The sequence below is a fragment of the Podarcis filfolensis genome, assembly GCF_964270895.1.
Source record: "Podarcis filfolensis genome assembly, chromosome: 12".
NCBI lineage: Eukaryota > Metazoa > Chordata > Lepidosauria > Squamata > Lacertidae > Podarcis > Podarcis filfolensis.
The window spans coordinates 43,181,071-43,198,499 of record NC_139614.1 but is presented as its reverse complement, the minus strand read 5'-3'; the positions used below and the strand labels follow the sequence as shown (position 1 = coordinate 43,198,499).

Below are 17,429 nucleotides of genomic sequence, written 5' to 3'. Positions count from 1 at the left end.
TGAAATGGAGGGAGGGCGAGTGAGAGCAGGGAGATGGCAGTTGTGACAGTTGATGGCAGTTGGTCTGGGGGTGAAATCCCAGCAGAGCTCAATAGGTCTTGTAGGGTTTTGGAGCAAGGAAAGGTATATACAGCAGCAGCAGCAGCAACAGCAAGATGTCGGAAAGTAAGTCCATAAGGAAAGGTTTTTAAATGATGTAATTGGAAGGGAATGAGTGATGGAGCGCAACATTAGAAGAAGGAAGGTGGGTGACATTGTAGCACAGAGGAAGAAAACGGGGCCCTGGCGGTTTCAAAGCCATAGATATGGCACCTGCGTTTGGGGAGCAGCAATTGCTCGGCGTTAGAAAGGAAACCAGAAACCCAGGTAAAGGAAAGGTATGGATGCAAGTGGCAGAACAGAAATTTTGTGAGGGGGGAAATGAAGGCAGTTGTGGAACAATTAGGTATTATACAAAGTATGAACTTGTATATGTGTGTGCAAAAAATAAAAAGGGTTTTGTAAACAACTCCACTCCAACATATAAAGGCAGTGTTGTATAGTGGTGAGAGGAAACCCGGGTTCGAATCAGCAGTCAGCCATGAAGCTCACTGGGGTGACTTTGGGCCAGTTTGCTGCCCGTCCGCCTAACCTACCTTACAGGGTTGTTGCAGGGATTAATTGAGGAGAGGAAGAACCATGAAATGCCGCATTGATCAACTTGGAGAAAAATAGCAGGATATTAAGGCAAACCCAGTGGGAAAGAAGAAGACCAAAACCAAAACGGGTTTAGTTTAAGTTCAGTTACTGGCTGCTAATAATAGTCCAATAAGATATTTCTGGGGCCCTCCCGGAGATTTCTAAAACAGATCAAAGTGATATTTGAGAGCAGATTGTCAAAACTACACCCAGAATCAAAATAATAACAATGGTGAATAATTTCAGTTTATTACCTGCCTTTTACCATAAGGCCCCATGGCACGCTACAGTAATTTAAAATACAATATTAAAAGCAGTTTATAACACTAGCCAACTGTATGTAGGTTAGCAGACCTGTTGCCAGTTTAGTAACTGTAAGACAATGCTTTACTCAGCTGTTTAGTATAGCAGCTCTCTTTGTACACCTGAAAAGGAGATGCCTAATTTTGGCCCTGCTGTAAGGGATTTAAAATCGTGTTTCCACTTCTACTCAACAACTTTCGGAGTGTCCTGGTTTTTACTTTTTGAAATATGGAAATCCTAAAAATGCCAGTTGTCATATATTGGGACTTGGACTGCGTATGGCTTGGACTGCAGACTTTTCTCTGCTGTCAGCCCAATCATAACCATGCAAATTCTCCTGAATTCATTGAGGCTTGCTCTCAGGTAAGTAGGGTTAGGATGGCTGTCTTAATTCATGAGTTTTTCCTTTGCTAACTTCCGAAGAAAGGATATAATAGCAAAGTGACCATAATAATTTACTTTAGTGAAAGAAGATTTAATTTGATGGTAGATCTGATGTTACTATAGTATAACTGCAGCTCTAAAACGTACAAGTACATTTGCTATCATGATAGGGGAGAGGCATGGAAGGGAAGGGGTGAAGGACATTGCATGCATTTCCCTTCATGCTCCCTGGAGTCAATGTCCATCCTGCACTTACTAACTTATTCTAGGGACTTTTTGGCAGGGGGCTGAAATCTGAAGAATCACAACTCTAGCAACTCACATGAAGAATTTTTTTGGAAGAAAGGCACCCTCAAATTTATCCATAACGTAAAATATGGACCAAGGATGAATAATGATTTATCAATATAGGTACCAGAAAACAGGGACTCTTACCTGGTAAAGGGATGATACAGATCATAGACTCCAATCTAGTTAGTCTGGACGAATCTCTAATATTTAATTGGGCTATCATGCAAGGCAGGGAGTGGAGAGAAGGTTTGCAGGCTTGAGTAAAACATATAAGCACAAGCTTCAACATATTTACTAGGGATGTGGGTGGCTCTGTGGGTTAAACCACAAAGCCTAGGGCTTGCCGATCAGAACGTCGGCGGTTCGAATCCCCGCGACGGGGTGAGCTCCTGTTGCTCGGTCCCTGCTCATGCCAACCTAGCAGTTCAAAAGCACGTCAAAGTGCAAGTAGATAAATGGGTACCGCCCCAGCGGGAAGGTAAATGGTGTTTCCGTGCACTGCTCTGGTTTGCCAGAAGTGGCTTAGTCATGCTGGCCACATGACCCAGAAGCTGTACGCCAGTTCCCTCGGCCAATAAAGCGAGATGAGCGTGCAACCCCAGAGTTGGCCACGACTGGACCTAATGGTCAGGGGTCCCTTTACCTTTACCTTTAAGCCCCATAGAGTTCAGTGGCATATACCCACAGAAAGCTTCAGCTCAGTTTCCTCTGCCTGTCCTCATTGACTCATAAACTTGGTTTATGTGTGTCTCATAGACACATATTTGAAAGTAATTCCTGTTAAATACTCTGTGGCTTATTTCTAAATAAACATGCATAGGACAGGGCTATGAGTGTGTTTATCTGCTTGCACCGATAATTTGATTTAATTAATATAATTAAATCCTTCTCGTTTTTTCAGAGAAAACTTTGGTGTAAACAAAAAGCAACATAAATGCTTTTCTTTAAAGTGGTAGGCATACTCTCCTTACAGATCATCAATACAAAAGACATTAAAAAGATACATTGGGACTGTTAAACAAAACATCATAAAAGAGTAACAACATAAATGCATTATAGGGAACAAAATATTTCCCAAACTTGGTTACTGCATGTGAGTGGGTTGCACAGATAGCTGCATTTCACACTTTTTTGTGTGCATGATCCAGGTAGGATTTAACTAGATTAGCTAACGAAAATCCTATTATGCACCAACCATTATAAAAGCTGCTCTTAAAGCCTCTGCCACAGTCAGACAGTTCAGGCTGGCAATAAACTTAAGGTTGTAATGGTTTCAGCAAGCCGCTTTAACTGTTCCTTTAAACTATGTAAGACAGATTTGTAGATGGTGTGAGGTACAGTTGACCCTGGAGCTGGTGGATCTGGGTGACATAGTATTCCTTCTGAAGGTTGAGGTCCACAGTTTTTGGTGACATGGTAAATCCTTCATTTGTTCTGGAAACTCAGGTAGCAGTCAGACCCATGAATCTGAAGTTGGTTTGCCAGCTGTAACCAATCTAAGAAAAGGGTGGCCTAACTATATGACACACTTCCTGGCAATCTCTGGGCTGTAATGTGTGGGGAATTGTCACTGAAGACTGCTCTGAAACTTCGGATACTTCCAAATGCATTGGCCTCTGTTTTAGTGGGAATGACTTGCTAGTAAGAGCTGTGCAATGGTTCCCAGTTTGTTTCCAAGCAGAATTCAAAGAACTGATTGTAACCTTTGACACTGTAAATGGCACTGAATTGGTCCAGAATGTCCTGAACTGTGGGAAACTGCTCTCTGTGTTACCTTTCTTGGAGGCAAGACTAATGATAACAAGAAAGCAGGGCATTTTTGGTAATGGAACTTCGTCCCCAAAGAGGCCTAGCAAACCAGATTGGTTTTCATTTTAAAAGCTTTGGGTTGTTGCTGTTTCACTTAAGAGTGCTTCCTTGGGCCTTTTTGCAGGTGACACCTGCTGACCAGCTAGGATACATCTTGTTAACTTGCTCTGCTGTTGCTGACTATAGATACAAGAGAGGTTGCTTATGGGGGCATTTAAACCTAACTTTACAAGTGATCATGTAAAGTGATCATGCCATCCCTTGGCAACATGTCCCCCCTAGCCCTTTTCAACCTATTTATTTATTTGGGATACTTGTTTTCCATTTTACAGACCCAAGAAGCTCTCAGAAAGGGCATACAAAATATGTTTGCAATAGAAATCACATTCAAGTCTGGCATAAGGAACAGAACCAAAGTCACAAAGGAAGCCTATGCCACAAAACCTTTGTTAGTCCACAGTGGGAGGCAGTAATGCTTCTGAATGCCAGTTGCTGAGGTCCAGCGCCGAGGGCCTTCTGCCAGTTCCCTGACTGCGAGAAGTGAGGTTACAGGGAACCAGGCAGAGGGCCTTCTCGGTAGTGGCACCCGCCCTGTGGAACACCCTCCCACCAGATGTCAAAGAAACAAACAGCTATCGGACTTTTAGAAGACATCTGAAGACAATCCTGTTTATGGAAGCTTTTAATGCTGGATGAATCATTGTATTTTAATATTCTGCTGGAAGTTACCCAGAGTGGCTGGAGAAACCCAGCCTGATGGGCGGGGTATAAATAATAATAATAATTGCTACAAACCCCAGGAAGGGGTTTTGCTCTTGTGCTTGGGATTCTCCTCGCTGGTTTCCCACAGGCACCTAGCTGCTGAATTGCAACTCATTACCAAACTTAAAACCATGGAGAGACCTGGTCTGAACAAAGACATTGGATTCTTATCTCAGTATACATGACAAAGCCATTTTTCACCTTCTCACCCCTTGCTTTTTCCTGTAAGACCTATTGCAGTCGTTAAGAGTCGTCAACAGGCTCATCACAGCTATCTGCCAATCACCCATTCCCACCACCCTTCTGAGTAATACCCCTCCCCACCTTCTCACTATATAGAAGGATCTGGCAACTTCTGTTTCAGTGTATCTGAAGAAGTGTGCATGCACACGAAAGCTCATACCAAGAACTAACTTAGTTGGTCTTTAAGGTGCTACTGGAAGGAAAAAAAATTTTTTGTTTTAGCTGGCCACTGTGAGACCAGGATGCCGGGACTAGATCAGGGCTGGATTTAGGTTTGATGAGGCCCATAGCTACTGAAGGTACAGTCATACCTCATGTTATGTTTGCTTCAGGTTGAGTGTTTTCAGGTTGCGTCCCACGGCGACCCAGAAGTACCGGAAAGGGTTACTTCCGGGTTTCGCCTCTCGCGCATGCGCAGAAGCAGCGAATTGCAACCCACACAAAATGACATCACGCGCATGCGCAGAAGTGGCAAATCGCAGCCCACGCACACGCAGTTGCGGGTTGTGTTCTGCTCATGTTGTGAACGGGCCTCCGGAACGGATCCCGTTTGCAACCAGAGGTACCACTGTAATGGGGCCCTTGGTATTTCCAGCTGTCCTTTGTCAATAACAAATTGTCTGTTTTTTGTATTGAATATATGCTATATGGCAATTTATGGACCTAATAGGTATCTAAAGCCATTTGCGCATGTTGCCATGCAACCAGTCCATGCAGAATGTAGGCACCCTGTAAACAGAAATGAGCAAACCAGTGATATTTTAGGGAGCAGGCTAGCAGGCGGGGCCCATTACTTACCTCATAGGCGCCTACACAACACAAAACACTGTTGCTGTATGTAGGTTTTATTTCATTTGCTTTTTATCTTATATTTTGGAAATGTACATCCAGTTTTTTCCCCTTTATTTTTTTTGGGGGGGGGCTCCCAAGAGAGTGGGGAGAGAGTTTGTTTAGCTAATACCCAAGAGAGTTTGTTTAGCTAATACCTAAATCTGGCATCTTACTAAGGTGCCACTAGACTCCCCCCAGCCCCTCTTCTTCCCTCCTCTCTGCTCTCCACGCGTTATCCTCCCTTCCACTCCACCTAAGCATCTTTACACCTCCGAGCCCAACGTCACTCGCAACCCGACGCAAGATCTACCTCCCGCCCCTGCCTGCGCCTCGCCATTGGCTCTTTCTTCCTGCCCGTCAAAGTGCCGACAAGCGGCTTTCTCCGGGGTGGAGGCGGGGCTGCTGCTGCTTGGCGTAGAGCTGTCACAGGAGGGAGAGAGGGAAGGAAGAGTCTATATCGTGTCGCCAGTGCAGGAGGGGGGGGACTCCTGCTTTGCGCCGCCCGGTTTGCACGCACAGCATCTCTCTCTGCCGGGTTTCATCGTTTCTCTTTCTCTCCCCCCCCTCCCTCCTCCCCGTGATCTAGGAAGCAGCCAGGTCTATTATTCCTTCAAAATCCAAACTTTGCGCGTGGAGTCCGTGCACAGCCCTCCTCCGGCCGAGGGTGCCGTCCAGCAGCAGCAGCAGCAGCACTCCGAGGCGCCGCGCTCCGCCTCACCGAAAGAAGCAGCCGTCGCTTCACCCAAGGAAGGAGCGAGACCCAAGGAAGCGGCGCCCCGCAAGGAAGCTCCTTCACCCACCGAAGGAGCCAGACCCAAGGAAGCCGCTTCGCCCAGGGAGGCTCGTTCCCCCAACGAAGGAGCCAGACCCAAGGAAGGCACGCCAGTAAAGCAGGGCTCGGCGCCTGCGCTCCAACAGCTCCTTTCCCCCGGCGACAGGGACAAAGCCGCCCGGGATCCCGCCCCGAAAGTCTTCATCCCTTCCACCGACAGCATGCCGGACAAGAAGTTCTTCGAGAATCTCTCCGGAAAAGGGAAAGCCATCGGGGTGTTGACCAGCGGAGGCGATGCGCAAGGTAAGACAGTTACCCACGATTTTATTTTATTTTTTGTTGGGAGGATTGGGTAATGCTATGCGCACTCCCCAACCCCACCGAAGGGGGGAGCTCATTGCCAGATGCCTCTAGGGGGGTGGTTTGAGGAGCAGGGAACGACCTGAAAGGGGACTGGACGTGGCTTCCGTGCAGGGAGGGTTCAGCTGCGCACGCATGGCTCCGGGAAAGAAACTGGAAGCGTTACAGGTGGAAAGGGAGGGGTTCATAAGAAGGCATAGGGTAGTGGACGTGAGACGGCTGGGCCAGAAAGCAGTGGGGATTCATATATGCAGGAGCAGGGGGGAAAGGGTTGGTGGGGGGTGCTGACAGGTGAAGATTGCAGGAATAAGCATAGGTGGTGGAGGGATAAAGTAAAAGAGGGTACGCGCTGCGTAGCTAAGATTATTATTTTTTATATTTTTCTGCTGGTTGTAAAGTAGCTAAGAACAGAGCTCCAGTTTAACAGAAGAAAAACCCAAACCTTTTTGCAAAGGTTGAGTTAAAAATGTTCTTGGAGTGAGAGTGAAACAGACTCGGGGGGGGGGTTGCTTCTGACATTCCTCCTCCCTCTCCCATCACATTCCCAAACGTGTGACCTTCCTCTTAAAGGACCAAGCACCGCCAGGCTCTCTGGGAACTCGGTTATCATTCAGATGAGGATGCCTTTCCCCTCTCTGGCAGGAGAGGGAAGACCAGAGGAGGGGGAAAGGCCGAGGGAGGCCTTTGTTGTTTGGGCTGGTTTTGGAAGTGATGGAGCTGCCTGCTGCAAGAGTGAAGAGGAAACCCACTGGGTGGTATTCAACTAACTTACTCATTTCAGAGCTGTTGAAACTAAGGGACCTAACTTAGTCATGTTCACTGATTTCACTGGGTCTGCTTAGTCAAATACCACCATCTGTGGTATTTGGTTCTGCCAGACCTGATATCCTCAGGCTTTCCCTTCACTTTATATAACACATAATTGATCCGGAATAGACAAAGGGCTCTCCAAGACAGCCTTATATGGCTAAAAACAACAAGCCACTTACTGGAAATAGTAGTGTGACTTGTGTGTTTGGCCAAAGAGGAAATCGATTTTTAATTCTTAAGAATTTAACAGGCTGCTGGATGAGGCCCATCTAGTCCAGCATTCTGTTCTCACAGATGCTTGTGGAATACCAGCAAGCAGGACCTGAGCCCCCTCCCTTCCTGCGGTTTCAGCAACGAACGCGTTAATTCTGGACAGTTAATTCTGGATTTACTTCCTTCTGCATTCATACAATTTGAATCATGCACTTCAGAGGGCGAAGACAGTGGCGGTTAAGTGAACTTGACCATGTACCCTAAGAGGAAGAAATGGCGGTGGCGCGGTGGTAAACGTGCATGGGAATCACGCACGTGTCTAACGAGGGCCAGGATAGCATCCTGCGTCTCATTCATAACTTCCCCCAACAGTTGCAACCGGTGACTAATAGGGCTGCATGGGATTTCCAGGGGGTGGTAGAATCGCGTTGCAAAACGCCTGGCTCCTCCTTGGGGGGCAGCCAACTGGGGTTTGTTCTTCGCCTGCTCCTGTTGGCATCTGTCTGTCTCGGGAGGCAGTGGAAGATTAACACCTCTGGAATTTGCAACACGATCAAGAGCCACAATTTCCGTTAAGGGCTGAACCGGCTCAAGATCACTCCCCTGCGACTAACTGAGTCGGTTGTTTCCGTTGAGATTCCTGCATTGTAGGGGGTTGGACTAGATGAGACTGCCCTGTGCAGCGGGTCTACTCAGAAGTAAAGCCCACCGACTTGATTGGAGGTTTCTAACCGGAGCTTGGATAGGCATCTGTCAGGCATGCTTTAGCTGTAATTCGTGCCTTGCAGACTGGATGAGCCTTTGGGGTCCCTTCCAAGTCCACGATTCGGTGATTCGATTATTCTATGACTCCGCTTGCAGCTCGCGGCCCCCGCGTGCCCTTCTTCTCGGTATCCTCGGAGGCAGGGCTCTTCTGGCCGGCGCAGGCTCCGCCTCCAGTGTGTACGTGATCCTTTGCGAGTCGCTGCGGATTGTGCCTCGGTACGTCACGCTCGCATGTTGGAAGCATCGGCGGCACATCTTCTCCCCGTCTGCCTTGCTCCATCGGGAACGTTGCCCATCCATCAGTTAGTGGCTGGACCAGGGCTTGCTTTGAGACCGGGAGCTAAAGCCTGCGGGTTCTCCTTGAGTACATGCGAAGGAAAACCGTTCTCCTGAGAGTGTGCAGAGGGCAGTCGCCTCTCCAGTGCTGTGAAGCTAGCGTTCCAAGCGGAAGGTTCTTAAGTGGTATTATTAAGTTGCACAGAAGCAATTTCACTGTACTACTTGGGGTCAAATAATATTATTACCCCTCCCTCCTCCACGCGTTCTCTCTGCTTACTTAAGCTTTCATCATGTCATGCCGGCGGAAGAACGTGACTAGGTAGCAACCCGAGAAATCCACACTCAAGTGCTGCCTCTGAGAAGTAGGAGGAGGGCAAATCCTGGTTTTTCCAAGGAAATAAACTGCATCATTCGGAGGGCGAGCCCTGGCACTCATTCCAGCGTGACTGGGGCTTATATAATAAAGGCAACAGCGGCGGGGCGGGGGTGAGAGAGACGGAGAGGAAAAATACATTTTTGCCACAAGGCAGTCCATTGTTACATTTAAATCTTCTCCTGAAATTGTGTCTCGATTTGGTTACCTAAATGGCCTGTTGACAACTGTAGCATGTGAACAGCCAAGAGGGAAGAAGAAAAGTTTGCATTGCAAAGGCTGTGGGCATCAGCCAAACCCTTTTGTTTTCTTCCAGGATCCGAAGAGCACGGGCTGAATCCAGCCTAAAGACTTGGAATGATTATTTTTTCTGGAGGGAGATTAAAGAGACCCCTCTGGGAAAAGTAGGTATGTGTGTGTGTTTCTGTTTTATTAACCTGCCAGGGAAACAGAAACACAGGCAGGGTTCTGTATCCACATCCCGGAAGGAGAGAGTAAGCATGCACTGGTTGCCTTTGAGTCATAATCTTTCAAGGTCATTGAGACAAGGTGGAGCAAGTGCAACTTCTGACTAAAAGTTGCAAGCTTGGAGGTTACAGAGGAAAGCTTATGCAAAGCAGCTCTTTAGATCCACTAGTTTTTCCTTGTTTGCTGGTCCTTCAGTGCCCAAACTTTTTCTTTAACAGGCTTTATAGTCGGAGATATGTCATTTGTACGCATCATTAATCGGAACTGGAAATTTGAATGCACATTCTTGTTCTGAAAGACAACCGCTGATTTAAGCTTCACATTTGCACATTTCTGTTATATCAAGTTTCTCCTTATTTCCTCCTGTATATTCATACAACCCTAGAATTTTAGTTTTGCATGTGTGTTGAACTAGACTGGAGAATACAAACAGATATTACTACTTCATATTTTAAAGCGAGGACTAAGAACGTTGTCATGAACACAATTACTTAGGAGTAAGTCTCACTGACTTTGGCAGGACTCTCAATTACGGATGCATATGATTTGGGCTGCATATTTTCTAAGCTGCACACTGCTATGGCTCCTTTTCAGTAAAATAATTGCCAATGTCTTGTCTGAAAGTGAAGACAGTACGCTCATGATGTGTGAGACATTCCAAGGCTGCCTTTTCAGGCACCGCAAAAAAAGTATCTCAGGGCAGATTCCGGAATTGTACCAGCTCCTTATGGTATGCTCAGGGATATATTCACAGCGGATAGAAATCAGCATCATCATTCTGATGTCAGGTGACAAATGGAAAGGGTCTAGCATTTGAAGTCCATTTGCGGTTTTGGTACAAATTCTTACACAAACTCCTACAAGAGATGTCTCAGTGCCCATCAACTGATCAGAGATGAGAGAGGTCCATTTGCAAACAGTTTATTATTGATAGGTAGCTCATATTGGGAATAGGGCAATATTTATGACAGCTGACATAAATACTGTGGTTGAGGATGAAATTTCTTTGTAATTCACCAACCACTAAAACCTACCTATACTAAAATGCCACTCTTTCTGTAAAATCCACTGTATTTACTCCTGTATTTGTCCTGCTGAATTAAAGGGGACAGGTTGTTGTAAAAATTGGTAGTACTGAATTGTAAGTTATTTTGCATTATCATGTCACACGTCAAGTAGTTCCAGCCATCAAACAAAGGGTATCCATCTATAAACTCCTTCACAGCCAAAATAAAAGGCTCAGCATACTCATAAGCTGCTGCTAAAATCTGATGTCTGTGGCTGTGCAGCAATGACTGAGCACTGTTAATGCTTGAGGATAGTTTTCTCTATATGAGAAGATAATTACATTATTGTAGATATAATTGAATTTCTATTACGGCAGTGAAGAAACCAAAGGTAATAAAATAAAGCCTTGCTTTCCATGGCCTCTCATTAGCCCTCTAACTAAAATACCATTCCTCTGTGTCTCTGCATATTCTTGTTGCCTGGTTAGAAGTTTCAAGATTAAATTGAAAATGTGAACAGTGACAAAAGTCTTAGGTTCTCTGAGAAGTAACAAGACATTTAAAAGTGTTGAGAGCTGACATTGGATTGGAGTTAATTGAATTTTGGTCCCATTGAAACCAGCCTGACGTTAGTCATACCTAACCCTCTTAATTTCAGTGGGAACAAAGACTAGATCCAACCCAAATGGTTTTGAGAATATGTTTGGTAAAAGGAGCCTGTGGAAACAACCATTTAAACATTATTTTTGCCTAACAATAAAATACAAACCGTGTTTCTCGCAGCTAAAGGTCAGAGCAATCTGAAAATAAAGAAACATTTCCATGTGATATATACAGAAATAGAAAGCAAATGTGCAAATAATGAGCCTTTTTAAGCACTTAAAGCAGGCACCCCCCACCTCGGCCCTCCAGATGTTTTGGGACTACAGTTCCCATCATCCCTGACCACTGGTCCTGTTAGCTAGGGATGATGGGAGTTGTAGTCCCAAAACATCTGGAGGACCGAGTTGGGGGATGCCTGACTTAAAGGATACCAGCATGTCTGCATTTCACCTCCCCACTACATGAGGTTGAGGTAAACGTACAATTATTTACCCAGTGCCAATGTTATGCTGTATCTCTGAAAATTTTACTTACCGTCTTGGCCCGAATATAAGCCGCATCCGAATATAAGCTGCGCCTTTAAAATTAAAGGGGGGAAAAGAAATGACAATGCCCGAGGAGGAGCGGGGGCCAAGGGGGGCCAAGGAGGCAGCATCTTCACTCCACAGCCACGGGCAGCAGCGCTTCCAGAGGGTCAGTGCCACCATGGTCCCCCAACGGGACGGGTGGAGAGAGGCGGTGGCTGGCAGGACTCACGTGCCCCTTGGTGGGCTAAAACCAAGGCAGCACCTTGGGCTAGCGCCAGTCCCAGCACACCGGCTGCATCTCCTGTTCCTCCTCCTAGCAGACTTTCTTTCTTGCTCTTGCTCTCACTCTCATCTGCGCTCCTCCTTTCCTTCCTCCTCCTTGCCACCTTCTGGCTCCCTCTCAGGGATCTCCTTGCCATGCCGCCATCTTGGGAGCTGGTCCAGCCAAAACCAGGCGACATCCGGGGACAAGCCCACTCCAAGCCAATTTTTATAAGGTCGCAAATATAAGCCGTACTTTAACTTTTCACAGTCAGAATTTGGGGAATATTATTATTATTAATAATAATTTCTTACTTATACCCCGCCCATCAGGCTGGGTTTCCCCAGCCACTCTGGGCAGCTTACAAGAGGAGATTAAAAATATATTAAAACATTAATTAAAAAAAGTTCCCTGAACAGGGCTGCCTTCAGATGTCTTCTAAACGTCAGATAGTTGTTTATTCCTTTGACATCTGATGGGAGGAAAAAAAGTGCAGCTTATATTCAAGCCAATACGGTATTTTGTCAACTTACAGACAACTTACAATATATAAAAAACAAGTAGTTCGCAGTAAGGAGTTATTGACTCTAGAATACTAATAATGATGTATGCACATGGACCTATGTTTCTGAGTGTCTGTTAGCCACGATGGCAAGTGCCAACAGGACTGGAGTCAAAACAGCCACCCTGAGAAACAAGAGGAAAGCACCAGCGTTCTCGCATTCTCTGGGAAACATCAAGGCTTTCAGAAATACAAAATATATTTTTCAGGAACTCAAACCCCCTCCTCCAAAGCAGGCCACTGACAACTGAGCATGTGTAGCAGGAACGGAATTTTGAAAAATAAAATAAAATTGGAAAGGGGAGATGTAGTTAACTTTGAACAGGGACCCTGAGGATCATCTAGCAATGCAGGAATACGCAGCTGTCCCATACAGTGGTACCTCGGGTTACAAATGCTTCAGGTTACATACGCTTCAGGTTGCAGACTCCGCTAACCCAGAAGTAGTACCTTGGGTTAAGAACTTTGCTTCAGGATGAGAACAGAAATCGTGCTCCAGCGGCGCGGCGGCAGTGGGAGGCCCCATTAGCTAAAATAGTGCTTAAGGTTAAGAACAGTTTCAGGTTAAGAATGGACCTCTGGAATGAATTAAGTACTTAACCCGAGGTACCACTGTATAGGGAATGATCCTGCAACCTTGGCATTATCAGCACCACGCTCTAACCAGCTGAGCTATGCTGATGACAAACTATAGGGCCGTTACCTTTGTTTCCTGGTTGTGAACTTCTGGAGGCCTGTGGTTAGCTCCTGATGGACCTTTGGTCTGACCCAACACGTAGCACATTTAAATGATCCTGCATTTAGTATCTCTTGAGTTCCAGCCGGGTGATCCAACACAATGGTGCTTCATTTCTAAGCAGGAAGGTGTTAGGGCTTAAGCCATATCCCATGGCCTAGAAATCTTGTCCCTAGATTCATACGCATAGGAGTCAGCTGCAGTCACTCAGAAATGACACCCTGGTTTTCTGCTGCAGGTCCTCCATGGCTGAGCAGCGGAATAGAGAATAGGGCCTGGTAACTAAACTATAGCTTGGAAATAATAGGGGAGGGGAAATCAAGCTGCAAGAAAACAACTCGAAGATCCGTCCGGACACCTTCATTTTAGTTGAAAATGACATGTTACCTAACGAGAGCAATCAGCAGCCGAGCTTCATTAATATAGAAGGCATGCAAGGGGGGGGACCCCATTAACCTGCCTATTCCGTTTTACTTTTCTAATTTGGGAGAAAGCTTATTATAGAAAAGGATTACCAGACAAATTCATTAAAGTGAGGACACTACTTACTAAGAAAGGCAGATTTTGGGTTCCCTTTGGGAAATATAAATTATGCAGCTTTAATCATGGTTTATGAGATTATCATGGCTGTAGGATATCTGATACTATTTTTATTGAAATACAGCATGGCTTTGATTAAAGCACCTTATTAGTTCTGTTCAAAATGAAACAATAAGTATTGTCTCATTTTATTGGAGACCTGCAGGTACTGTCCGAGAGATCCAGCATCACATCAGCAGGCATGGTTGGGCTTTTCCTTCTTTCCTCCTTTTGCAGCCTTCACATTCTCAGTCTTCTCCGGAAAATTCTTCAACCTGCTGGAGCAGATTTTGGGGGATGGAGTAGGAACTGTGGCATTGGGGCAGAGGAGAGGAAGGGAAAGCCCCATACATGCTAGTGGAAGTCTGTTGTACAAGTGGGATCCTGCAAGTGGATATAATTCAGTACATTGGTACCTTGGGTTACATATGCTTCAGGTTACATACGCTTCAGGTTACAGACTCCGCTAACCCAGAGGTAGTACCTCGGGTTAAGAACTTTGCTTCAGGATGAGAACAGAAATCATGCTCCAGCGGCGCAGCAGCAGCAGGAGGCCCCATTAGCTCAAGTGCTGCTTCAGGTTAAGAACAGTTTCAGGTTAAGTACGGACCTCTGGAACAAATTAAGTACTTAACCTGAGGTACCACTGTACTATGGTGTGTCATGCTGTTGCATTATGCAATATGGCCGATCCTTTCTTTTGACTTTGGTGTGGGCTCATTATTGATAGATAATGAACATCAATGAGCAATTGATTATTTTGAGCTGTTGAAATTTGAGTTGTCACCATCGATCAGGATAGAGGCTGAAACCGTTTTGTCTGACATGGTTTGCATCAGAAGGGCTAGACATCAGCAGGTTTTAAGTTTGGTTTGGAGAGAATTGATCTGTATTCTTGCGAATAGGGTGATACCGCTGAATTCAGTGCTGTATTTTCTCCTACACCCACACAGTGAGCACTCAGAATAAAGGCTGCACTTGACTTCCCTGGGGTTGGAGGCAACATGAAACTGCATAATCCAAGCTGTCTGGATAACAATCAGATCAGATTCAAATTACTGTAATTGAGGGTTCAGGAAGAGGACTAGGGAAGAATGCATTCACACTAGGCCAAAGACAACAAAGAACCCTGTGGTGTCTTCAAGACATTTGTTGTTATTGCATGAGCTTTCGTAGACTGAGGCCCAATTAGCTACTGTGGCAAAATTATCCTAAGACTTAATAATGTCATCTACAACATCAGGGATTCTTTCACTTGTTCATTTTCCAGGGTGATTTGTGCTATGCTATCATCTGCTCACAAGGGATGCGGGTGGTGCTGTGGGTTAAACCACAGAGCCTAGGACTTGCCAATCAGAAGGTCGGCTGTTCGAATCCCCACCCGCGACGGGGTGAGCTCCCATTGCTTGGTCCCTGCTCCTGCCAACCTAGCAGTTCAAAAGCACATCAGAGTGCAAGCAGATAAATAGGTACAGCTCCAGTGGGAAGGTAAACGGCGTTTCCATGCGCTGCTCTAGTTCGCCAGAAGCGGCTTAGTCATGCTGGCCACATGACCCGGAAGCTGTACGCTGGCTCCCTCGGCCAATAAAGCGAGATGAGTGCCGCAACACCAGAGTTGGTCATGACCGGACGTAATGGTCAGGGGTCCCTTTACCTTTACCTATAATCTGCCCACACTGCCCTGCTTCATTCTGCATAGGCCAGACCAGTGTTTGAAACTCCCATTTTTCTAGACGCATTTTGTGACAGGGAATTTCATTAGCGTGAGCAGTTTCCGAACTCTGGGTGCAGTATGGCACCTAAGATTTCAGATGAAAACTGCAACATCCCCACTTCCAGCTACTCTCTGAAACCCTCCTAAGAATATTATGGGGGTGGGCAGGGGAAGGACTAGATCATGTGAAAAATGAACATAATATTTTAGCTGCAGTTCATTCATTTTCAGCTTTGCATTCTTGTTATTAAAAAACATGCCTAGACATTCTGTTGTGACGCCTATAACCTAGGATTAAGGTGCCATTTAGCTCCTGCTTTCACATCTCAGTTTCTAACACTGGGCCAGATAGGTCAGTCTCTATGCAAAACAATGAATGGACATCGATTTCAGAAATGACAGTATCTATAATCCAGTGGCAGAATGTTTTGATGTCCCAAGACACTTTCTAACTGCTCTTAATTCAGGCAGCTGTTCTGCAATGAAGGAATTCACATGGAAGAATACAGCATGAAACAGCTGAAACACAATTTATCAAGAAGTTCAGTGCCATCACTTGTGGGTTAAATACAGACAAAGGATTTTTAACACACTACATGTGTTAATATTACCAATGCCTGGACATCTGTGCTATCTATAACTGTAGCTTGTGATTAGCTCCATGCCCAACTGCAGGTATTAATTCACTCAGCAATGCTGATGTTGATTGCATTATCACCAATCTGCTTCTGTAAAAGGTTAAAGGTGTGTTTATTTAACATACACTTAAATTCTAATTAACTCTGACTTCAGTCCATCTCATTGCAAGGTGAAAGCAAAAGGCAAAATACATGAAGCGAAATCTTAGGTATACAAAGCAGAACATTGACAAAGTAGACTTAAGTTCATGAAAGCTTATGCTAGGGGTAGTCAGGATTTTGCCTTTCAGGTGTTGTTGGTACACCTGTTGGAGTGCCTTGTGAATACCACATTGGCTAACACTGGCATATGCCATAAATTTTAGCTAGTTCTTAAGGTAAAGTAAAGGTAAAGGGACCCCTGACCATTAGGTCCAGTCGTGACCGACTCTGGGGTTGCAGCGCTCATCTCGCTTTATTGGCCAAGGGAGGAGGCGTACAGCTTCCGGGTCATGTGGCCAGCATGACTAAGCCGCTTCTGGTGAAGCAGAGCAGCACACAGAAACGCCGTTTACCTTCCTGCTGGAGCGGTACCTATTTATCTACTTGCACTTTGACGTGCTTTTGAACTTCTAGGTTGGCAGGAGCTGGGACCGAGCAATGGGAGCTCACTCCATCGTGGGGATTTGAACCGCTGACCATCTGATCAGCAAGTCCTAAGCTCTGTGGTTTAACCCACAGCGCCACCCGCGTCGCTTAGTTCTTAAGGTACCCCAATATTATTTTCTGGGTTTCTTGAGGGGGGTGACTGCAAGGGTTCCCCTCTGGAAATTTTTACTAGGTCGTGATTTTCAAATCCAGATGTCAATAGTGGCTTGGGGGATGACCCTCCTAAGCTCCGATGACTATCAAGATCCAGAAACTCCTGAGGCGTATGCAACTCGCAAATAAGTAACCTAGGTTCTGACTGTAGTCTTCGGCAGAGTGAGTATTTTCTGGCAAATTTCTCTGGAATTTTGATGAGGCTCTTGAAGCAGAACAATAGTCAGACAATTTCCCCTCTCTTCATTTAGCGCTGAGAGTGCAAGGGGGCCGTTCACAAATACAAACACAAAGCTACCTTATAACGAGTCAGGTATTTCCAAATCTTGCTGACTAGAGATGCCTGGGACTTCCTTCATGTGAGACACAAACTTTACAGCTGAACTGTAATCCCATCAAAGGAGGCATATGCTGGCTGCTCCCCGATATCTCTGTTTCAGGCCACATGTGGTTACTCCTCTCTGGTCAACTCACCGATTCTCAGTGGATTTTAGAATAATTGAATGTGTACTAGCTGTGCACTTGTGTTGAAGGCACAGAACCATGTGCTCCCCAGATTATGTGAGAGAATTGTTGCAAGAATATTCTTGCCATGGCACATGCTGAAGTTTAGATCTGCTCACACATGTCCAGTTGATCATGGCATTTAAATAGTCATA

At 45.6% G+C, this 17,429-nt stretch overlaps 1 protein-coding gene across 3 annotated transcripts in view; it reads left to right on the top strand.

Annotated features, from left to right (window-relative positions):
• PFKP (phosphofructokinase, platelet) overlaps positions 1-17,429 on the top strand; it is a 65,372-nt gene continuing 47,943 nt past the window's right edge. For 2 of the 3 annotated variants that reach the window (XM_083579432.1, XM_083579433.1), the window contains exons 1-2: positions 12-165; positions 5,888-6,376. In XM_083579432.1, the coding sequence (XP_083435558.1) occupies positions 156-165; positions 5,888-6,376 (499 nt within the window). In that variant the 5' untranslated portion in view covers positions 12-155. Of the gene's footprint in view, positions 166-5,887; positions 6,377-17,429 lie in introns of all 3 variants that reach the window. The other variant, XM_083579431.1, reaches the window with a different exon arrangement.